The sequence below is a fragment of the Balaenoptera musculus genome, chromosome 3 (genome assembly GCF_009873245.2).
Source record: "Balaenoptera musculus isolate JJ_BM4_2016_0621 chromosome 3, mBalMus1.pri.v3, whole genome shotgun sequence".
In the NCBI taxonomy this organism is placed as follows: domain Eukaryota; kingdom Metazoa; phylum Chordata; class Mammalia; order Artiodactyla; family Balaenopteridae; genus Balaenoptera; species Balaenoptera musculus.
Window position 1 is genome coordinate 165,117,432 of NC_045787.1, and position 23,763 is coordinate 165,141,194.

The window sequence follows — 23,763 nt, forward strand, 5'->3', positions numbered from 1 at the left end:
CTAACACACCATTGTAAAGCAATTATACTCCACCAAAGATGTTAAAAAAAAAAAAAATTTGTTGGGGAATTCTCTGGCGGTCCAGTGGTTAGAACTCTGCCTTTCCGCTGCAGAGGGCCCAGGTTCCATCCTTGGTGGGGGAACTAAGATCCCAAAAGCAGCGCACGTGGAAAAAAAAAAATTGTGGAATAGTGCTAGGTATTAGGCACTGTTCTAGGCGCTCAGGATATAGTAATAAATAAAAAAGAGCCCCCAAAAGTGGGGACTGTGTTTCTGATTATAGTGTGGGGGGGGGACAGTATACGGTGGGAGGGCACAGAGATGGGAGCCTGGAGGTGACCACAGGGAGGAGGCAACCACACTGGTCCAGGGAGGGCATGATGGGGCTGGCGCGGGGTAGGGCCGTGCAGGTGGTGAGAAGTGGTCGGATTCTGTATCTGTTTCGAAGGAAAAGCCGACGGAGCTGCAGGATTGGGTGGCGCATCCGATGAGGGCGTGAGAAAGAGGAAGCAAGCGCGCCTCCCAGGTATCCGGGCTGAGCTGCGGAAGGATGGAGCCAACCGTGATGGGGAGGACGGTGGGGGCCGGGCGAGGGTGGGGGGGAGGGACCCCTGGGAGCTAAGTTTGGACCTGCGAGGCCCCCACGTGGAGAGATCGGGAAGGCGCCTGGCCCTACTGTCTGGGTTGGAGAGATGAATTTCGGAGTTGTCCCAGTGGGTGGCCGTGGTTTGGAAAGGAGGGGGGAGTGTCGCTGATATCTAGAGGTTTCTGGGGGGTGAGGAAGAATCAGGAAAGAAGGAGCGACCATAGAGGCGGCAAGAGAAACCAGGAGAGTTCAGAAGAGAGTGAATCAAGCAAAAGTCCGCCATCCCGTCACAGGCTGCGATGCGTTAGGTAAAACCGGACGTAGAGGGAGACCGTGGGGCTTAATAACGTGGAGGTCATTGGTGACGACAGCAAAAACAGTTCCACCGGTTGAAGATAAAATGGGAAGGAGAAAGGGTGTATGGATGACTTTTTCTACAGTTTTGCTTGGGGAGGGGTTGGGTTGGGCGGAGGCAGAGACTTAGGGCAGAGGCCAGAGGGGGAGGGTGCTCAGAGAGTCTTTTTTCCCTTTAAAGTGGAAGATGCCCATGAGAATGGCTATAATTAGAGAGAGAGAGAGAGAGAGAGAGAGAGAGAAAACAAAATAAATGATGGTGAGGGTGCAGCGAAATTGGAACCCTCGTACATTGCTGGTGGGAATGTAAAATGATGCAGCCGCTGTGGAAAAGAGTTTGGCACTTCCTCAAAAGTTAAACACGGAATTACCATATGGCCCAGAATTCCACTCCTAGGAGTGTACCCGAAAGAACTGAAAGCAGGTATTCAGACAAATACTTGTACATGCATGTTCATAGCAGTGTTATTCACACTACCCAAAACATAGGACCAGCCCACGTGTCCATCCATGGATGAATGGATACACAAAATGTGGTCCAACCAGATAATGGAATATTATCCAGTCATAAGAACGAAGGAATTTCTGACACACACTACAACGTAGTTGAGCCTTGAATACATATGCCAAGTGAAAGAAGCCAGACACAAAAAGTCAGAGCGTATGGGTCCCTTTAGTGTGTGAAATGTCCAGAATAGATAAATCCATAGAGACAGAAAGTAGATCAATGGTTGCCAGGGGCTGGGGGAGCAGGCAAATGGGAAGCAACAGCTTAATGAGTAAGTGGTGATGAAAAAAACTAAAAAGAAAAAACTTTATATTTTGGATCAGTTTTAGGTTCACAGAAAAATGAAGAGGAAGGTACAAAGACTTCCCCTATATTCCCTTCCCCCATACATGCATAGCCTCCCTCATTATAAATATAACATCCCCCACCAGAGTGGTACCTTCGTTAAAATTAATGAACCTACAATGATGTCATCATCACCCGAAGTCCATAGTTTACCTTCAAGTCCACTTTTGGTGTTGTACATTCTATGGGTTTGGACAAATGTATAATGACATGTATCTACCATTATAGTATCATACAGAGCATTTTCACTGCCCTAAAAATCCTCTATGCTCTGCCTCTTCATCCCTCCCTCCCCTCTGATCCCTGGAAACCACTGATCTTGTTACCCTCTCCATATGTTTGCTTTTTCCAGAATGTCATAGCGATGGACTCATGCAGTATGGAGTCTTTGCAGATTGGCTTCTTTCTTTTCTTTTTTTTTTAATATTTATTTTTTATTTTATTTATTTATTTATGTTTGTTTGTTTGTTTTGGCTACAGACTTCTTAGTTGCGGCATGAGGACTCTTAGGTGCAGCATGCGGGATCTAGTTCACTGAGCAGGGATTGAACCTGGGCCCCCTTCATTGGGACCACGGAATCTTAACCACTGTACCACGAGGGAAGTCCCAGATTGGCTGGCTTCTTTCACTTAGTCATGTGCATTTAAGATTCCTCCATGTCTTTTCATGGCTTGATAGCTCTTTTCTTTTTAGCAGTGAATAACATTCCATCGTTTGATTGTACCACAGTTTGTCCATTCACCTGCTGAAGGACATCTTGGTTGCTTCCAAGTTTTGGCAATTATGAATAAGGCTGCTATAAACATCCATATGCAGGTTTTCATGTGGACATAAGTTTTCAACCCCTTTGGGTAAGGACCAAGGAGTGCTATTGCTGGATCATATGGTGAGAGTATGTTTAGTTTTGTAAGAAGCCGCCAAACTGCCTTCCAGAGTGGCTGGACTGTTTTGCATTCCCACCAGCAATGAACGAGAGTTCCTGTTGCTCCACACCCTCGCCAGCAATTGGTGTCATCAGTTTTCTCGGTTTTGGCCATTCTCATAGGTGTGTACTGTTTTCTCCTGGTTGTTTTAATTTGCAGTTCCCCAATGATATATGTGGAGCCTTTTTTCATGTGCTTATTTGCACTATGAATATGTTTTGGAACTAGATATTGGCAGTGGTTGCACAGCTTTATGAATGTACTAAATGCACTGAAGTTTTATTTTATTTTTTAAAGGTATTTATTTATTTATTTGCTTGGCTGCGTCAGGTCTTAGTTGCAGCATGTGGGATCTTTGTTGCGGCATCTGGGATCTTTCTTTGCGGTGTGTGGCCTCCTCTCTAGTTGTGGCGTGCGGGCTCCAGAGTGTGCGGGCTCAGTAGTTGCAGCACACGGGCTCTCTAGTTGTGGCGCTCGAGAGCACACGGGCTGAGTTGCCCCACGGCATGTGGGATCTTAGTTCCCCGACCAGGGATCAAAGCTGCATCCCCTGCATTGGAAGGTGGATTCTTAACCACATTTATGTTATGTCGATTTCATCTCAATAATAAAACAAAACAAAAAGGTGGAAAATGAATCAGCATATTTGTATGTCTGTGGGTATAATCTAGTTCAGAGGGAAGACCGTTGAGGTGGCTCCTTAAATAGGCAGGTAGGGTGGGAGCTGGTGGAGGTGGCCTAGGTTTGCCTGGGATCTGGGCAAATTGTTTACTCACAGCAGCAGGAAGGAGAGCTGGGCAGGCGCGTGAATCTGGATGCAGGTCTGCAGAAGGGGGTGGTGGCTTTGGAAGTTTTTTTTCTCCTGCTGGTTTCTGTTGTCTCAGTGATACTGTCTGTTCTGACAAAATTGTTGGTAAACAGGGGAATGATGTCAGTATAAGGAGGAAATAGCAGTGGATTCTAAGCATGTTTTTTCAGCCCCTTGACGAACACAGGAAGCCACCAGTAGGTGGCGCTGTCTCCCTGCGCGTGATGCTGATCCAGCCATGGGTTTCCTTTTTTTTTTTTTTTAACTATTTAAAAAAAAATAAACTTATGTATTTATTTATTTATTTTTAGTTGGGTCTTTGTTGCTGCGCGCGGGCTTTCTCTAGTTGCGGCGAGCAGGGGCTACTCTTCGTTGCGGTGCGCGGGCTTCTCATTGCGGTGGCTTCTCTTGTTGCGGAGCATGGGCTCTAGGCACGTGGGCTTCAGTACTTGTGGTATGTGGGCTCACTAGTTGTGGCTCCCAGGATCTAGAGCGCAGGCTCAGTAGTTGTGGCGCACGGGCTTAGTTGCTCCGCGGCATGTGTGATCTTCCTGGACCAGGGCTCGAACACGTGTGCCCTGCACTGGCAGGCGGATTCTTGACCACTGCGCCACTGGGGAGGTCCCAAGGGTTTCCTTTTGACCACGTGCTTATTTTGGCTTATTTTGCTCTTCTTCCCAGCCTTTATGCATTCGCTTTTGCCTCGACCCTTCCTCACTTTTCCATTAAGCAACCTTCTCCTTTGTATGTTTTTAATTGTAAAATATATATAACACAAAATTTACCATTTTGACCATTTTTAAGTGCACAGTTCAGTGGTATTAAGTAGATTAATCTCGTGCAACCATCACCATCAACCATCTTCCGAACTCCTTTCATCTTGCAAAACTGAAACTCTGTCCCAATTAAACTCTAACTCCCCATCTCCCTCCCCCAGCCCCTGGCACCCCTCATTCTATGTTCTGTCTCTATGGATTTGACTACTCTGGGGACCTCACATAAATGGAGTCATACAATATTTGTCCTTTTGTGACTGGCTTCTTTCATTCAGCATAATGTCCTCAGGGTTCATCCATGTTGTAGCACGTGTCAGAATTTCTGAATTTTTTAAAAAGGCCAATTTCTATATTTCTTGATGCTTATTAGAAATGTAACAGTTAAAAATGTAACTTTTAAACCCTGCAAGTGTTTTTCTTAAGCTCCTTTCTGCTTTTGTTAATGCTCTGCTTCCAGGATTGCAAGGAGGTTGAGCGGGTTGTCCCAGCCCTGTGCCTGCATGAGCCCTAGCGCTCTCAGGTCTGCGTTCCTAGAACACACATATGACGCTGCGGCAAAAACAAGCGCCTATGTCAGAAGCAAGTCCATCTGCTGACAGAGATCAGTTACCCTGGTTTTCTGAGGCTGATGCATCTATGCTCTTCTGGCCAAATTGTCCTTGGTCATGATGTAATTTTCTCCCAACACTGCGAGATTTGAGTAGGAGTATTTTTTTTTTAATTTTTATTGAAGTATAACATTGATTTACAATGTGTTAGTTTCACATGTAAATTGATTTACAGTTGTGTTAGCTTCACACTTGCTGTACAGCAAAGTGATTCATATGTATATATATATTTCCCCTTCTTAGCCATAAGTTTGTTTTCTATGTCTGTGAGTCTATTTCTGTTTTATAAATAAATTTATTGGTATCTTTTTATTTTTGGTTGGCATGTGGAGCTTCCCATGACCAGGGATCAAACCTGTGTCCCCTGCAGTGGAAGCATGGGGTCTTAACCATTGGACCACCAGAGAAGTCCTGTATCATTTTTTTAGATTCCACACATACGTGAAATCGTATGATATTTGTCTTTGTCTGACTTACCTCACTTAGTGTGATAATCCCTACGTCCATCCATGTTGCTGCAAATGGCATTATTTCATTCTTTTTTATGGCTGAGTAATATTCCATTGCATATATGTACCACATGTTCCTTATCCATTCATCTGTTGATGGACATTTAGGTTGCCTCCATGTCTTGTGGGTAGCAGTATTTTATCTAGGATTTTTGCTTCTATGGTCATCACTGAAAATTGGTCAGAATTTTCCTACCTTGTTCCATATTCTTATCTGTTTTTGTTTTCACTTAGGTGAAATTCACATCAACAAAATTAACCTTTTGAAAGCGAACAATTCAGGGGCATTTAGTGCACTCACAATGTTGTGTACTCACAACCACCACCTCTGTCCAGTTCCAAAACATTTCCATTGTCCCAAAAGGAAACCCGGTACTCAGACATATGCTCCCATTCCTTCTCCTCCCCCTCTGTCTGGTAACCACCAATCTGCTTTCTGTCTCTGTAGATTTACCTATTCTGGATATTTCATATAAACAGAATCATACAATGTGTAACCTTTTATGTCTGGCTTCTTTCACTTAGCATAATGTTTTCGAGGTTCATCCATGTTGTAGCCCTATCTGGTTTTGGTTTGTAGCCTATATCATCCTCTTAAGAGAAATTGGGTATTCTGCCCTACCCCCCGACCTTTTTTTTTTTAATTCTTGGTATCAATCTGAATAAGATGGGAATTATCCGCTACTTGTAATGGCGATAAAACTTGATTGTAAAATCCTCTAGGTTTTGTGTGTTAGGGAGAGGGAGTTTTTCCCCCATTATTTCCAGCTCATTAACATTTATGGGTCTAGTCAAGTTTTCTGGTTCTTCTTGGTACAATTTTTGCATTTTATATTTCCCCACAAATGAATTCATTTCATCTTGATTTTCAAATTTATCAGCCTATAGTTCATATAGTTTTTTAAAATCGCCTTCACCCATTTTGCCTGCCCCATGCCCTGCCCTGCCTCTGGCACCCACCAATCTGTTCTTTCTATCTATGAGTTTGTTTTTTTTTAGATTCCACATGTAAGTGAGATCATACAGTATTTGTCTTTCTCTGTCTGACTTACCTCACTTAGCATAATGCCCTTAAGGTCCATCCATGTTGTTGTAAATGGCAGGATTTCCTTTTTATGGCTGAGTAATATTCCCTTGTATATATACCACATCTTCTTCTTTTTTTAAATTAATTAATTTATTTGGTTGCTCTGGGTCTTAGTTGCAGCAGGCAGGATCCTTAGTTGTGGCTTGCGGGCTCCTTAGTTGTGGCACATGGGCTCCTTAGTTGTGGCATGCCAACTCTTAGTTGCGGCATACATGTGAGATCTAGTTCTCTGACCAGGGATCTAACCCGGGCCCTCTGCATTGGGAGTGCAGAGTCTTAACCACTGCGCCACCAGGGAAGTCCCCTATACCACGTCTTCTTTATCCATTCGTCTGTCAGTGGACATTTAGATTGTTTCCATATCTTGGCTATCGTAAATAATGCTGCTATGAACATGAGAGGTGCATATATCTTTTCAAGATAGTGATTTTGTTTCCTTCAGATAAAAACCCAGAAGTGGAATTGATGGACTATATGGTAGTCATATTTTTAATTTTGGGGGGAACCTCTGTACTGTTTTCCATAGTAGCTGCACCAATTTACATTCCCACCAACTACGGTTCCCTTTTCTCTACATCCTCACCAACACTTGTTATCTCTTGTCTTTTTGACGTATAGTTATTCTTAACCTTCCCATATATATTTTTAAAACTCATTCCTCACTTCCTCCTTGCTCATTCTCTTCAGGGTTTTATCTTATTAATGTTCCCAAGGAGCCAGAGTTTGGTTTTATTCTTGCCATTTTTGTTCCTTTACCCTCTGTTTTGTTGATTTTTTTAATCTGTGTTACTTCCTTATTTTCTTGTGTCATTGGGTTTTCTCTACTGTGCACTTCCTAGGACTTCCCTGGCAGTCCAGTGTTAAGACCCTGCGCTACCAATGCAGGGGCTACTGGTTCGATCCCTGGTTGGAGAACTAAGATCTCGCATGCCGCACGAACTGGCCAAAAAAAAAAAAAAAAATTCTATTGTGAACTTCCTGATCTGGTGCCAGGTCACCTCTCTTGCTGAGCGCAGCCTCCCTCTGTGGGACTGCCTGGCTGGGTGCCTGTTGTCTGCTCAGTAGGTCCTGGCCAGGCTGATGGTCTCTCAGTCCTGGATTGTGAATCTAGGGTCTGCACAGGTGAGGCCAGGTTTTGCAGGGCCAGCTGGTGGGGAAGGGCTGAGGGCTTGAAGACATAGGCAATGGATGTTGCATCCCATAGTTGAAGAGGAGGTGGGGGCAATCTGAGAAGGCTTCCTGGAGGAGTAACCTTGCCTCAGTTGGGAGATTGAGTGGATATGGGTCTAGAATGGTGAACTTTCAGCACCTTGGAGAAGGCTCGTGGGCCCTCCATATAGGCCCCCAATAAAGATGCGCACAAACTTTCTATATAGAATAAAACATATCCTCTATAGAGAAAGCACACAAACACACACGTGATAATATGCATGAGCCCACAGGACACATGAGGACACACAGGACAGCATGCCTAAGTCACTAGAATGTGGAGAAAAACATATGAAGACACACGCTGGGGAACAAACATGAGCACTTGCAGGATGTAACCAGCGTGGGCCTCAGTGAATGGAAATTACCAAAATTCCTATGTCAGACTGAGGGACTAGTGGTCTAAGAGCACCTGGCACTAGATGGACAGGACACCTTCAGGTCAGGCAAGATCCAGGAGTGCTGTATCAGAGGTGGGTGAGCAGAGAAAAGACCAGATGCCCTAACCTTGTTTCTCTCTGGGAGGGTGGCTGGAATTTCACCATCATGTTTCAGGAAGCAGAGGTGCTCACTGCCTTGGTCGAGGTGGGCGAGGCTGAAGGTGGTGACGGTGTCTGCATGTCTTAGAGAAAGGGGGAGCCCACCGGCACAGGAAGGAGAACTGGCTGGAGGCAGGGGGCAGCACTAGAGGAAATATTCCTTGTGAGGGAACACAGGACTGTCTGGATCTGTGAGAAGCCCTGGATCCCTGTTCACCAGCTTGTCCTAGGGGAGTCCAGGCTGGTCCTTCCCCTCTGTTCCTGTAGCTGCAACACTACTTCCGTGCTTCAGTTTCCCCTTGGATGTACCTGGGTTCCTCTTAGTGGTCTGAGGGCTTTGAGGTTCCATTGGAGGCTCTCAGAGACCTCAGCTCCACCCAGCAGGCTCCACACAGCCCTGGCCTCCACTGATGAGCCAGAACCTCTCCTGGGACACAGGTGGCCAGATTGAGTCCCCTGTGTGGGACATTGCGTATTCACCTAGGATGTGACAAGAGCGTGTATCCGAAGAGGGTTGACTTCTGTTGATCAGGATGCAAAGTCACACAAGACATAGAGCCTGAGGAATTGTTCCAGATTAAATGAAACTGAAGAGACAATTGATGAGACAAATTATAACTAAATGCACCGTGTGACCCTGGGTTGCATCCTATACAGCATATGAGTGGGACAATGGAAAAATCTGATGGTCTGCAGATTGGATAATAGTATTGTAACAGTGCTAACTTTCCTTCTTTGGTTAACTCTACTGTAGTTACGTAAGGAAATGTCCTTTTTTTCAGGAAACACACACTGTTTAGGGGTAAAGGAGCATCATGTCTATAAGTTACTCTCTCAGAAAAAAGTGTGTGTGTATCTGTATATATACATGAATGGGACGGGAGGAGCAGGAGAGCAGGAGGAGGAGGAAGAGGAGGAGATGATGGAGGAGATGGAGATGATGATGATGGAGATGGAGATGATAGAGATGGAGATGATAGAGATGGAGATGATGGAGATGGAGATAGTGGAGATGATGGGGATGATGGAGATGTGGTGAGATGTTAACCTTAGAGAAATTTGAATGAAGAGTATGTGGGACTTTTTCTTTTTTTAATTGGGGTATAGTTGTTTTACAATGTTGTGTTAGTTTCTACTGTATAGCGAAGTGAAGTAGAGTTCCCTGTGCTATACAGCAGGTTCTCATTAGTTATCTATTTTATACATATTAGTGTGTATATGTCAATCCCAATCTCCCAGTTCATCCCACCCACCCCTCCCCACCGGGACTTTTTTTATATTATCATCACAACTTTTCTGTGTCTGAAATTATTTCAAAATAAAAGGTAAAAACAATTAAACAAAAACAGATAAAGTTGCACAGAGCCTATGTGTCCAACCCAGAGCTCTGGGAGCTGATGCCTGGGTACTGGACAGTGGAGACGGCTTAAGGAGTATGAAGACTTTTTAAGGGGAGAACATGAGAGATCTTGTTTGTCTGAGAATGTCATTATTGCACCCTTATTCTAACGTGGTAGTTTAGCTGGGTATGGAATTTTCAGTTCTGAGATATTTATCCTGTGGGCTCTGAGGATTTGCTTCTATTGTCAGGCATCTGTTGTACTGATTAGAAATTGTGCTCTCCAACTGCTCATCTCCTGTAGAAAAGCTGTCTTTTTCCTCTGGTGGATTTGGGGTTTTATTCTTTATCCTTAATGGCTTGGAACTTCATTTCAGTAAGTTTCAGTGTGGAATTTTTAAGGAATTCACTTCGTTTGGCTCACAGTGGACTCTTTCAATCTGGGGGCTCATGAATTTCTTCAGTTTTGGGAATGTTCCGGCCTTCCTTCCTTCCTTTCTTTCAAATAATCCTTTCTATTTCAGTTTCTTAATTCTTTTTACTACTTTTAGACAGATGTTGGTCTGTAGGGATCTATATTCCATGTGGTTTAAAGAAGAAGAAGAGAATTTCTTCTTTATGCTGCTTTGAGAGAGAAGTTCTCTCTTTACTCTGCTTTGAGAGAGATACTCCTTAGCTATCTTCCATCCTGGAAGATAAAATTCTTATTTTTCCTCTACTTTTTAATCCTGTAATTGATTCATTTTTATAACTGTTCTTCTTTTAAATTTATTTATTTATTTATTTATTTATTTATTTATTTATTTATTTATTTATTTATGGCTGCGTTGGGTCCTCGTTTCTGTGCAAGGGCTCTCTCTAGTTGCGGCAAGCGGGGGCCACTCTTCATCCAGGTGCGTGGACCTCTCACTATCGCAGCCTCTCTTGTTGCGGAGCACAGGCTCCAGACGCGCAGGCTCAGTAGTTGTGGCTCGCGGGCCTAGTTGCTCCGCGGCATGTGGGATCTTCCCGTACCAGGGCTCGGACCCGTGTCCCCTGCATTGGCAGGCAGATTCTCAACCACTGCGCCACTAGGGAAGCCCCCACATTATGTTTTTAATTTCAAATTCCACTTTTGAATTGCTGGTACATAGGACAGTGATTGACTTTTGAATATTAACCTGGTATCCTGCAATGTTGCTATAATGGCTTATCAGTTCCAGGAGGGTTTTTTTGTTGTTGTTGATTCTTTTCAATTTTCTACATAGATGATCATATCATCTATGAGCAAAGACAGCTTAATTTCTTTCTTCTTAATCTGTATCCCTTCTATTTCCTTTTCTTGTCTTATTGCATTACCTGAAACTTCCAGTATGATGTTGAAAGGCAGAGGGGACATGCTTGCCTTGTTCCTCATCTTAGTGGGAAAACTTTGAGTTTCTCATCAGCAAGTATGATGCTAGCTGTAGTTTTTGTTTGTGTGTTTGTTTTGTTTTGTTTTGTTAGATATGTTTTTTTTAAATTTATTTATTTATTTATTTATTTATTTATTTATTTATGGCTGCGTTGGGTCTTCATTGCTGCACGTGGGCTTTCTCTAGTTGTGGTGAGCAGGGGCTACTCTCCACTGCGGTGTGCGGGCTTCTCATTGAGGTGGCTTCTCTTGTTGCAGAGCACGGGCTCTAGGCAGGTGGGCTTCAGTAGTTTTGGCACGTGGGCTCAGTAGTTGTGGCTTGCAGGCTCTAGAGCACAGGCTCAGTAGTTGTGGCGCACGGGCTGAGTTGCTCCGTGGCATGTGGGATCTTCCTGGACCAGGGCTCAAACCCGTGTCCCCTGCATTGGCAGGCGGATTCTTAACCACTGTGCCAGCAGGGAAGCCCCTCTATTTTTATTTCTTTAAAAAATTTTTTACTTATATTGGAGTATATTTGATTTACAGTGTTGTGTTAGTTTCAGGGGGTACAACAAAGTGATTCAGTTATACATATATTCAATACATATATCTATTCCTTTTCAAATTCTTTTTGTACTATTTTATAGGTTTAGGTATTCTGGACATTTCATATAAAAGCAGTCATAAAATGTGTGACCTTTTGTCTGTGTGCTTTCACTCAGCATAATGTTCCTGAGGTTCATCCACGTTGTAGCGTGTATCAGAATTTCCTTTTATGGTTGAATAATACTCCGTTTTGGGATATATCACATTTTGTTTATCCATTCACCTATCGATGGACATTTGGGTTGTTTTGATCTGTGGGCTATTGTGAATAGTGCTGCTATGAACATTCATATACAAGTATTTGTTTGGGTCCCTGTTTTCAAGCCTTTGGGTATATACCTAGGAGTAGAATTGCTAGGTCAGATGATAAATCTGTTTAACTTTCAGACGAACTACGAAACGATGTTCCACAGTAATTAACCATTTTACATTCCAACCAACAACATACAAGAATTGTTCTAATTTTTCCACAACCTCACCAACAGTGATTATTTTATTTTTTGCTATATTTATAGTTATGGGTGTGAAGTGGTATCTTGTGGTTTTGATTTAGATTTCCTTAAGACACCTTTTCATGTGCTTATTGGCTGTTTGTATGTCTTCTTTGGAGGAATGTCAATTGAAGTCCTTCGCCCATCTTTAAAATTTTTTGTTGTTGTTGAGTTGTGTTTATATATTCTGAGTGCTAGACCCTTTTCAGATATATGGTTTGCAAATAGTGTCTCCCATTCTGCTGCATGTATTTTTGCATATCCCTTTTAAGTTTTATTTATTAACAATAAAATGAGTATCTGCCACTATACCTCACAACCTCAAAAGTTAGAACAGTGACAGTAATTTATATTTACCTGAGTGCCATCCCCCTCCCCAAATCAAAGGTAACTTTGATAAGTTCTGAATTTTGTGTTTATGTTTTCTATTTATTAAAGAAATAATTCTTCTAGATGGATGTGTATGCCTAAACAATACATCATCTTGTTTGAGTTGCTTTTGAACTTCATAGAACGGTCAACAATTTGACATGATGGTGAGTGGTTTTCCAAAATGATTGTACCAATTTACACCCCCCCCTCCCCAGTAATATATGTGAGGTTATTGATTCCCATCTTCTCCAATACTTGCTTTGGCCAATTTATTATTTTTTAAAAATTATTATTATTATTTTTTGGCCACGCCATGTGGCATGCGGGGTTCCTCGACCAGTGATCAAACCCGTGCCCCCTGCAGTGGAAGCGTGGAGTCCTAACCAGTGGACCTCCAGGGAATTCCCTGGCCAGTTTATTTTTGCCAGTTGAATGGTTTTAAAATGGTATCTCACCGTCTTGCTTTGCATTTTCCTGATTATCACTGAGATTTGAGTATGTCTTCATACATTTATTGGCCATAAGTATCTTCTCTTCTGTAAGCGTCCATTGTGGTTTTTGCTCCTATTTTATTTTTAGGTCGGTTGTCCGTCTACTGAGTTGTAGGTGTACTAGGAAGATCTAGACGTATTTTTAGGGATAAAGAGGAAAGGGGGGGTGGTGGGGGGAGGGGCGTGTTCCAGGACAGAGCCGTTTTCCCTGCAAATCTCACCGACAGAGGATGCTGTCACTCTGTATTTTTGCCGGGGATAGCCAGGGAGAATTGGCATTTCATTGTAGGTTTAATTCGCGCTTCGCTCAGATGGAGCGAGGCTGAGCATCTTTTTATCTGCTTCCAAGCCATTTGCATCTCTCTCCTGTGGACCACCTGCTCATCTTTTCATCCGTCGCTCCTCCTCCTAGGATCTACTTCTCCCTCTCTTCACATTTCCTCTTTCACATTTCTGTCTGAGAACCCCTTCACACCTCGGTATTCTTTTCCTCTTCTCTTTTCCCGTTTCTCTCTCTTCTCTCCTCTCCCTTTCTTCCCTCCAGGTCTCACCATCTTCTGACATCACATCCTCCAAGCTCCTAGTCTGCTCTCTCCCTTCTCATCTCCGGTGTCTCTCCAATGCCGCCTTTTCTTCCACCTCCCCCACTGTCCCTTCTCTTTTCCTGTTTGTTACCTACTTCCCATGACGTCTCAGCTCTTCTCATTGTTCCCTCCTCTCTCATCTTTCCAGTTCCTCTTTCCAGTGATTCTAACACCTGCCTCTTTTTAAAACATTTTTATTTTATTGAAGTAGAGTTGATTTACAATGTCGTGTTAATTTCTGTTGCACAGCAAAGTGATTCAGTTATACATACATATACATTCTTTTTCATATTCTTTTCCATTATGGTGTATCACAGGATATTGAATATAGTTCCCTGTGCTATACAGTCGGACCTTGTTGTTTACCCATTCTATATATAATAGCTTGCATCTGCCAATCCCAAACTCCTAATTTAGCCCTCCCCCCACCTTTGGTAACGATAGGTTTGTTTTTCTATGTCTGTGGTCTCTTACTGTTTTGTAGATAAGTTCATTTCTATCCTTGTTTTTAGATTCCACATGTAAGTGATATTGTATGATATTTGTCTTTTTCTTAGTTACTTCACTTCGTATGATAACCTCTAGGTCCATCCACGTGGCTGCAAATGGCATTTTTCCTTCTTTTTTATGGCTGAGTAGTATTCCATTGTATATATGTACCACATCTTTATCCATTCATCTGTTGATGGACATTTAGGTTGTTTCCACGTCTTGGCTGTTGTGAATAGTGCTGCTATGAACATAGGGGTGCATGTATCTTTTCGAATTAGAGTTTTGTCCAGATATATGCCCAGGAGGGGGATTGCTGGATCATATGTAACACCTCCCTCTCTCTCCATCCTTGTTTCTCAGTGGAGACACAGCAGGGACCTTTCTCCTCTCTGCCATCTCTCCCCACTCCCATCCTCTTCTCTTTGTTGAGAAGCACAGAAGGTGAGATCCGTCCCCCCACCCTTTCTCTCTCTTCTCTGACTCCTGTCTCTGGTGTTCCCCTGAAGGCAGCACATTCTGGCCCTGCACGGGACCCTGTGGCAGTGATCTCTGGGGGGGGTGTGTGGGGGGCACCCTCCTGCAGAGCTCCTGAGGAGACAGCGAACTCACCCGGGTGAACCCTTGGGAAGCCTGCAGGAAGCTGCCCTCCCACAAAGTCCTATTTCACTGTCTCCAGGGAGGTCCTGGGGACCTTGAGGACGGGGATCTGCCAGGCTTGAGCAGGGGCTGCAGGAACAGGTGTGAGTCTCCCCTTCGCCCTTCTGCTTGGACCTGTGTGACTTCGGGCAAAGGACTCCACCTGTCTGAGCCCAGCACCTGCTCATCTGTACGCAAGGTCTGTGAGTAGCTGACCAAGGGCTGCCTTGGGGTGGAAGGAGGTAGCTTGGCTGAGGCTCTGGCTGGGAGTCGGGGACTCACCCAAGGGGGTCCCCATGCGCTGCTCGCTGTCTGGGTCCCCTGGGGGTGGGCACGTGTCTTGGGGTGGCAGTGAGTGACCCATTGGTGAGGTATGTAAGTCCTGGTTGCCTCTGGGGATAGATGAGGAGCTATGACAGGGACACAAGCTCTCAGGCAGAGAAGTTGGCTCCGGTCAAGTTTTATTGGACCCCCTTTCAGCCTGGGGCTCTTCACAGTTGCCAGGCTGCCTGCACCCCTCTCCCCCGGCCGCAGCTCCGTCCATGTGCCTGAGGGAAGGAGGGAGGGTGGGCAGAAGGGAGGGGCTGGAGACAGATCATCAGCCCCTGGGGTGGGGCCCTCCCTGTCTCCACAGAATCGGCCCAAGGGTCCCCAGTCCAGCCGCCCCACGAATCCGAGCTGCCGGGCGCTGGGACGGCCCCTTGTGGTCAGTCCTCGGCCGGCTACGTGGCTGGTGTGTGCCCGTTGGCCATCCGCCTGGCTGCCCGGCTCCGAGGGCCATCAGTGGGGGCTGCTCCGGGCCGGTGAGCTGCCCTGTTCTTCAGCTGCGGGTACTCCTGGGCTGCCTCCCCATCACTGGAGTCTGACTCTTCCACGTCGCTGCGAACATCCTTCTCCATCTGGGGAACAGGGAGGAGGGAGGAGGAGGGAGGAGGCGTGGGGCGGGGCTGGGGGCTCCAGGGAGGCACAAGCTAGCCAACCCTTGCCCGGCCCTACCTGGTCTTTCTTTTTTAAAAATTATTTTATATGTATTTATTTATTTAATATTTATTTTATTTATAAAAAGTTTTTGGCCACGTGCACGGCATGTGGGATCTTAGTTCCCCGACCAGGGATCGAACCCACACCCCCTGCATTGACAAGGCGGAGCCTTAACCACTGGACCGCCTACCTGGCCTTTCTTTAAGAAGCTGTAGATCATGCGAAGGATGAGGCAAGACCAGAACACGTGCAGCAGCTGTAGCGTCATCAGAAGCACGTTGAAGAAGTAGTAGCCGAAGAAGGGGCCCGAGTTGGCAATGGACTCGTAGTATGTGGTATAGAGGATCCTACGGAGGGTGGGCAGGAGGGAGAGAGGCAGGGGTTCACCGGCTGCTGTTGCCCCCAGTCCTAGGAATCTCTTACTTCTGTGACCTTCCCTGCTCCAGAACCTTCTATGGCTCCCCATTACCCACTCCCAAAGAATGATACCTGTGCCCTTCAGCTAGGCATTTAAGTACCCACACCCCCTCACCTGGTTATGTTAAATTCAAACAATGAACAAGCTGGACGACTGGCCGGTCGTGACTGTGAACCCCAAGGGGGTGCTTAGTGTCCCAGCAGCTCTCCTGGGTGGTCCTTTCACACCTTCTCAGATCCCTCCCCCTTCCCTCGCACTACCACCTTCACCCAGATCAGCTGTAGGGTCATCAGTGACCTGCCTTGATCAGACAGCAGGCACCCAGCAGGCCCTCCCTCCTCCTGATGTTCTTTCCTCACGTGCCTTCAGGGACCCACACTCCCGTGTCCCCGCTTCATGGCTTCTCCCTCTCCTCTGCAGGCTCCCCCGACCTGCAAACGTCAGGGGCCCCAGGACTGGGCCTCTCTGTCCACACCTGGTCTTCGGTGACCCTGTCCAGTCTCGTGACTGCAAACACTGGACATTGACGTCTCTCCCAGAGCCCCAGGCTGGTGTCGACTGCTTCCTCCACTTTTCGGTGGTGGTGCCTGAGGGGCGTGTTGCAGGCCCCTCAAACCCAGCACAGCCAGAGCTAAGCTCCTGATCCACAAGCAGCAACTCTGAGCCCGTTCCCATCTCATGACCCTCGACTCATCCCCCGAGCCCACCCACTTCTCTCATCTGCATTGGTTGAGCCCCAACATTGCCCACCCGGACCAGTGCTGTCGCCTCCGCCCTGGTCCCCCAGCTCCAGCTCCAACCTCTTACCAGCTATTCCCCCGGCAGCCACCAGAGGGAGCCTGTGAGTACTCGAGTCAGGTCCCACCCATCCTCTGCTCAGAACCCTCCAGGGCTCCCAGCTGGCTTGGGATAAAAGCCCAACTTCTCCCCAAGGCCTATAAGACCTTGCATACTCTGTCCCGTCAGCTCTCTGCCCTCCCCTCCTCCCTCTCTCCCTCTTGCTCACTCTGGTCCTGCCACACGGGCCTCCTCTCTGTTCCTCCAACATGCTGGACATGGTCCTGCCTCAGGGCCTTTGCATGTGCTCTTCCCCTGTGATCAGTAGTTTTCTCCCTCACCTCCCTCCAGTCTCTCTATATGAACACTGTCAGTGAGGCCTTCTCCGACCACCCTATTTCCAGCTATCCACACAGTTCTGCGACCCTCCCAACTTTTTTTCTCTTTAGCACGATCAGTGCCTCACATATTCTATAGTCTATTTGTTTGCCTTATTGTATTTCTCCATCTGCCAGTGCCAGCTCCAGGTGAGCAGGGACCTTCACGCCGTTCCCTCTGCCTGTTGCGACAGGCTCATCAAATTGCCGGGCAAAGACTTTAGCGAGTGGGGCCCGACGCTGTCTCCCAACCCATGTTCCAGGCACATGGCAGGGGACGATGACTAAGCCCAGTTTTCTGTTTCTCCTACCTCCGGGCCTTTGCATATGCTGCGCCCTGTGGCGGGAACACCCTTCCGGCCTTTGCATATGCTGCGCCCTGTGGCAGGAACACCCTTCCTTGCCTCCTCCTGGAAACCTCCCAGCCAACAACCCCAGCTATCTGGATCGGGGAACCGAGGAACGGAGGGTGAGGCGGGCTTAGATCTCTGGCGCACCGCCGCCCCCCACCTCCCCAACCCACGGCAGGAGGGCTGACTCACTGGGTGGGGAAGAGCACGAGGCGAGTGTAGAAGAAGACCAATGAGAAGATGATGAAGAGAGCGTCACACACGCGCCGCCAGTGCGTGTAGTTGAACAACTTACAGGCCTGGAGGGGAGAGCAGAGAGAAATGGACCTGGGGGTGGGGCAGCGGCGGAAGCACGTGGGAAGGGCGGGGCCGAGAAAGGGCGGGGCCTCCTCCCAGGGAAAAGGTGCCACGGGGCTGGGCCAGGGGAGTTGGGGAGGGTCTTATCTCTAGGAACTGCCTAGAAAGGTAGAAAGTTCGTGGTCTGCGGATGACGGGGGTGGGGCCTCACCTCCCAGGAAGACTGACAGGGGGTGGGCCTCAACACCCGGGGCACGTGGGAGGGCGAGGGGCTGGGAGGGGTCGGGCTGCGGCAGGCGCACCTCCAGCAGGTAGTCGGAGGAGTCGTGCAATAGCAGCACCAGAGAGCCGATGCGCAGCAGATTCGTGCTGTAGGAGAAGACGATCAGGGTGATGGTCACAAAGTGATGTGCCACCTGCTCCTTGAAGTCCTGCGGGAGATGGAGGGTCATAGCCGGGATGAGGCTGGGGGGCCGGAGGGGCGCCACCCCGCAGGGCTGGGAGCAGGCCCTCCCAGGGGGTTGCTTGGCATGTGGACCCTACGCCTCCTGCCTGAGACACCAAGGGTCTCGGGGTGTGGGGTGAGGCCACCCCTCTCCTCCTGGAACTGGGTCACGACCGCCCCAGGCCAGACTCTTGGCCTGGCCTCACCTTGCGCTTGGTGTCGAAGGGCAGCGTGATCAGCAGAGAGACGTAGAAACTCAGCTCCAGGAGATACCAGTGGTACAGGGCCGGCTTCAGGGGCTGTGGCAGGGAGTGCAAGATTAGCTGTGGGGAGTGGAGATTCCCACGGGACGTGGGGCGTGGGGTAGGGCCCTCCCCATTTGCTCAAACCCATGACACATAAATCCCAATGAGTGAGGAAGGCATGAGCTCCCCATCCTTAGAGGTAATCAAGGGCAGTGGTTTTGTGGCAGCTCCTGCTCCCAGCGTGTCCTGACTCCTGGCCCCTCTCCGTTCCACAAGGGAGCCAAAAAGTAGAATGGGATTCGGGGTGGGGGAATGACGGTGTGATGTCCAGCTTTGGCGCTCTTGCCTGTGGCCACAGGAACTCTGACTGTCCTGATCCTCCCACTAGCCTCCAAACACCACCCCTCCCACTCACCTGCTGTGGGTAACTGTCCCAGCACATTACCGGCGTCCACAGCCACGATTCCTGCAGGGACACGGGAGTCTGAAGTTGTCCAAAGGTTAGAACCCAGCCCCCCCAACCCCCCAACCCCAGGCCTGGGGCCTCCTCAGGCCTCCCTGGCCCTTGACGTGCTGCTGTCACTCAGGCCGGCTGTTTCCTGCCTGGTTACAACTCTGCTCTCACAGTAGACCAGGGGCTGATTCAGAATCCCCAGCCCTGACACACAGTAAGTCCTCTCAATAGGCACCCATCGAGTGAACATTCACCACGACCTGGCCTCATTCCCTCCACCCTCCCTCTCTGTGCCTTGGCACATGTTTCCCCCTCTGCCCGAACCCCACACACCACCACCCCCAAATCCAATCCAGGCCCAGCGCATAGTAGGTGCTTGAGGGATAGGGCAGGTGAGCTGTCAGGTACACTCACGTGGTAAAGAACCGAGATTCCACCGATGAAGGAGCACAGATAGAAGGCGAACCTCCAGCTGCAGGCGGGGAGGAAGCCCCTGAGGCAGCTGCCAAAGGACCAGACCCCCGCCGCACCCCCAGACTCCCCCTTCCCGGCCCCACCCTGGGCTTACCTGGCCTCACAGAACTTCTTGGTCAGGCAGGGCCGGTCCTGGTTCCGGCGTCTCCGGAACCAGTGTTGGGTCTGTCGCAGTGTGAGCCCACACTGGGTCGCCAGGAGGCTCATCTGGGGCTGGGGAGGGAGTGATGGGGGCCAGGGTCACAGAGGTGGCCTCCTGCCCCTATCCCAGGACAGGCGGGACCCAGCTCTGCTCCCCCCCTCCCTTATGGCCCCAGACCTCGTCTGTGGGGTGCTCTACCTTCGGAGATGGGGGAGTAGGGGGTTTCACAGGGTGGGGGTCCCCCCAAAAAGAGGCCTTATAAAAACCCAGCCCTGCTCACAGACAGGCTGATGGGAACTGGGATTCAAGGGGCTGGGGGTGGGGACAGCCTCCCACAGAGGTTTTCTTGCACCCCCTCTAGAACCTCCCCCAGGGGACCCAAGCAGGCCAATGGGGAGGGAGGAGGGGGTCGGGGATCTCACCTCTGTGGGTCTCTGCCCTTCCATAAGGAAGTGTTTCTCCAGCGTGGCATTGGGCTTCACCGGCCTCCTGGTCTGGTTCCGCACACCCAGCCACCGGCTCAGGGGCAGACCGATGAATCTGGGTGTAGGGGAGACACAGCTTGTCAGTCCAGGTGGGGAAACGGGGGCTCACTGGGCTGCATTTTAGGACCCTGGAGGCGGTAGCCTGCCTGTTGCATTGTGCCCAACCTAAGAGAGGAAGCTGGATTGGTCTTCAGGATGGGGATGAACAACAACTTTGGTGGTACCCAGGCACCTTCACTCCATCCCAAACCAGGGATGAGAGTCCCCTCGATGCCTGTCTCATGATGGCCTGGGTCCTGATCTGCCCCCGCTACCAGGCTGGGGGCCCCTGCATGGGCAGAAGCAGGTCGGCTCCTTCTCAGGCCTCCCTCCTCCCAGCATCCCCCTCTCCCTTGTGCACACTTGGAGGAGCCGGGACCCTGGTGAGTCAATTACCACATTGCCCACAAGGGGGCCCCCAAGACCAGGGGTCGGGACCGAATTGCATGTCCACCATCCTAATATCACCTTTCACTGGGGGAAACTGAGGCTCAGAGCAGCCCAGCAAAGAAATTATTCCAGACTTAATCGTGTTGGGGGGCAGGCGGGGGTGGGGATGGGACATGACTGCCATTTACTGAACACTTAGGATCTGCCAAGCATGTGTCCAAGTCCACCTCGTGTGCTGGCTCACTTAATGCTATTATTGTCCCCATTGTCCTGATGGACAAACTGAGGCTCAGAGAGGCCAGAAACATGCTCAAGGTGACACAGCAAGTGAATGGCAAACCCAGGATTCATTTTCCCTTAACAGGGAAAACCTCTGCCTTTGTTTGACCCCAGAAAAGCTACTTCCAACCCCACTGCCCTTTAGAAAGGCAAGGGATGCCTTTGGGAGGAGTTAACACTGCCACCTCAGCTGGAGCCACTGGCTAAATAGGTGGGAAAATAGACCCAGCCTTCAAGGCCTGGCTGAATTGGGCCTCCCAGAATCCCTCAGGCAAAGCCTCGATCCTCGCTGACCTACCTGCTGTGTGACCTCAGGCAGGTCATTTGACCTCTCTGTGCCTCCATTTCCTCTTCTGTAAAATGGGGATAATAACAGTACCACCTCACTGGGTGAGGGCTGAGTTAAGACACACAAACTGCTTAGAGCAATGGGTGGCACAGAGGAAGAACCCAAAGAGTGTCTGGTAAATACAGTGTCAGTGGACATGCCCTGGGTTCCCCATGTCCAGCCTGTGTCCTGGGAGCCCAGACCCTAGGAAGCTCCTCGTGAGTGGGAGAGGTAAAGCAAAGTGTAGAACGCTTGCATGTCCCTGTGGTCAAAGACTGGGACAGAGGGAAGGACCCGAAGTGAGGACCAGAGGGGGTTAAGGGCTTTGTGGGGAGAGGGACAGGGCAGGCTTCCCTGGAACCCAGCCTTGAAGGAACTGCAGGGGAGTGAGTGCAAAGGCCAGGGGGTCGCAAAGAAGGTGGGGGACCTGAAATGACATGTGAGATGTGGAGGAAGGGGAGGGGGAGGGGCCCTCAGGCATGGAGGGGGAAGCCAGGGGAAGGGGGGGCAGGCCCGGTGGGCGTAGGCCATGGGGGCAAGGCAGGTCTGGGAGCTGTGGCCACAGCATTAGTCAGGTAGAAAAGGGTGGGACCACCTAGGTCAGAGGGAAGGGACCCAGGAGATGGACAGCCAGAGAAGGAGGAAGAACTCCAGTTTGGGGCAGCGTTTGGGTCACATGAGAAATGACTAAAAATCCACGGGGTCTGGCAACCAGGAGGGCGCTGGGAACCTGGGCAGGCGGCATATACTCGGGGGCCGGGTGCCAGGCTGCAGGAGTCTGGGGTGAGAGGAGGGGGTCCCCAAAGGGGGGGCTGGAGTGCCTACGCCCCTTCCTTTGGCTAGAAAGGGGAGCAGGAGAAAAAGGTGGTAAGGGAGAGGGCAGGAGGTGGGGGTGGGGGAGAGGTGCCCACACAGGACAGAGGGAGGAGGGAGTGGGCAGGAGTTTCTTCGCTTACTCACTGCCCTCTGCAGACCCATCCTAGGTCAGCAAAGCAGGCACATCCCCTCCAGGGCCCCCACTTGTTTTCTGAAGATGCTGGCACACCCAGACCTGAGCTGCAGCCAGCATTCCAGGCATCAGAGACCATCGGAGTGGGGGTGGCGGCAGCTGGGGGCAGGATGGAGCCCAAAAAAGCACTCTGACTCAAAGCCAGGCTCCGTCCGGGGACACATGAGGATGAAATCACACAGATGGGAGAGAACAGGACGGGTGCTGTGCACACACGAGCGATGACGGGGTCAACCTGCCAGGGCACAGCGGACACTCACCTCTCGAAGGTGAAGCGCACGGCCACCAGGGCCAGAGCCAGGGGCAGGGCCATCAGCATGTCCTGGGGGTGGGCGTAGACCAGGCCATCGCGGTCCTCCAGTACAGCCCACGAGTTGTTGGGTGGTAGCCAGAACCTCTCCTGCCATAGCCACTCATTCAGGCTGGACCACATACTGTGGACACAGGGTCCAGTTAATGGAGAACTCGGCACACAGGACGGGTAGAGTGGGAGGGCCCAGTACCTCGCCCTCACACCCCCCAGCGCCTAGCAACCTGAAGTTTATTAGAGCCGGTGTTAAGGATAGACTTGGGCTGGGTGTCCTCAGGCAAATGACTTGACCTCTCTGAATCTCAAGTTCATCTGGAAAACAGGGACAGTAATACCCACCTCTCAGCCAGGCCTGATACGGCACACAAAGTGCTTAGCCCAGTGCTTACTGACTCTTAAATATAGCTCATGACAGTAGTTATTATTCTGTACTCTACAGACGTGAGAACAACGGCCAGCATCAAGGGAGTGGCTGATCGGGGTCACGAACTTGAGTTCTCAAAATGTCCGGGAAGGTTTTCTGCCACTGTGGGAAGGTGCCTCTGATAACAGCCCAAAGATGAAGGATTTAAGGAAATCCACAATTCTCTCCCTGGCCAACCATTCACACATGGACTCCCCTTGAGGTGCGAATGTCGGCTATCTCGCTCGCTATCCCAAGAGCCCGGCTGCAGCTGGGCAAGAGAGCCTACTGCGTGATCGAGCTTGCTGCCAGATAATGAAGCAGTGGTCGAGGTGGGCCAACTTTCCACCAACAGCTGCTGGGGAGCTGCAGTGGGGCCCAGCTGTCCTGATGAGCCCGAATAGCTTCTCCTGTTCCCAAGATTTAAGACAAGTGCCCCAACCCCACACTGGTCCCCGCTTGCAAAGTTTGTTCATTCATTTGTTTGTCCATCCATCCATCCATCCACCCACCCACAGTCTCCATCTACTCATCTGTTCATCAATCCACCTATTCATCTGTTCATCCACTCAGCCATATCGTCTGCTTGCCCAGCTGTACACCTACCCAGCCAGCCAGCCTGCCATCTATCCATCCACCCACCCATCCACTCGTCTATCCGTCCACCCACCTACCTTTCCATCTTCCCATCCATCCATCCGCCCATCCATCCGCCTATCCATACATCCATCTACCCACCTGTCTGTCTGTCTGTCCATCCATCCATCCACCCACCCACTGTCCATCTGCTCATCCATCCATCCGTCCATCCATCCACCTATTCGTCAGTTCATCCATCCAGCCATCTGCCTGCCCACCTGTACATCTATGCGTACAGCCATCTGTCCATCCATCTGTCCATCCATCCATCCACAAGATATTCTC

At 49.4% G+C, this 23,763-nt stretch overlaps 2 protein-coding genes across 6 annotated transcripts in view; one reads left to right on the forward strand and one right to left on the reverse strand.

The window, feature by feature from the left end:
- The window catches only part of CD320 (CD320 molecule), a 35,679-nt gene extending 12,147 nt beyond the window's left edge, over nucleotides 1–23,532 (forward strand). The window contains exon 5 of one of the 2 annotated variants that reach the window (XM_036847767.1): nucleotides 22,876–23,532. In XM_036847767.1, the coding sequence (XP_036703662.1) occupies nucleotides 22,876–22,982 (107 nt within the window). In that variant the 3' untranslated portion in view covers nucleotides 22,983–23,532. Of the gene's footprint in view, nucleotides 1–4,758; nucleotides 5,047–22,875 lie in introns of those variants that run through there. The other variant, XM_036847768.1, reaches the window with a different exon arrangement.
- CERS4 (ceramide synthase 4) overlaps nucleotides 15,081–23,763 on the reverse strand; it is a 32,878-nt gene continuing 24,195 nt past the window's right edge. For 2 of the 4 annotated variants that reach the window (XM_036847762.1, XM_036847763.1), the window contains 11 exons: nucleotides 22,661–22,748; nucleotides 22,387–22,560; nucleotides 20,019–20,136; nucleotides 19,549–19,667; nucleotides 19,395–19,452; nucleotides 18,942–18,992; nucleotides 18,488–18,580; nucleotides 18,139–18,267; nucleotides 17,732–17,838; nucleotides 15,808–15,964; nucleotides 15,081–15,535 (listed from right to left, as the gene is read on the reverse strand). In XM_036847762.1, the coding sequence (XP_036703657.1) occupies nucleotides 15,359–15,535; nucleotides 15,808–15,964; nucleotides 17,732–17,838; nucleotides 18,139–18,267; nucleotides 18,488–18,580; nucleotides 18,942–18,992; nucleotides 19,395–19,452; nucleotides 19,549–19,667; nucleotides 20,019–20,136; nucleotides 22,387–22,559 (1,182 nt within the window). In that variant the 5' untranslated portion in view covers nucleotide 22,560; nucleotides 22,661–22,748 and the 3' untranslated portion in view covers nucleotides 15,081–15,358. The remainder of the gene's footprint in view (nucleotides 15,536–15,807; nucleotides 15,965–17,731; nucleotides 17,839–18,138; nucleotides 18,268–18,487; nucleotides 18,581–18,941; nucleotides 18,993–19,394; nucleotides 19,453–19,548; nucleotides 19,668–20,018; nucleotides 20,137–22,386; nucleotides 22,561–22,660; nucleotides 22,749–23,763) is intronic. The other 2 variants (XM_036847761.1, XM_036847765.1) reach the window with 1 other exon arrangement.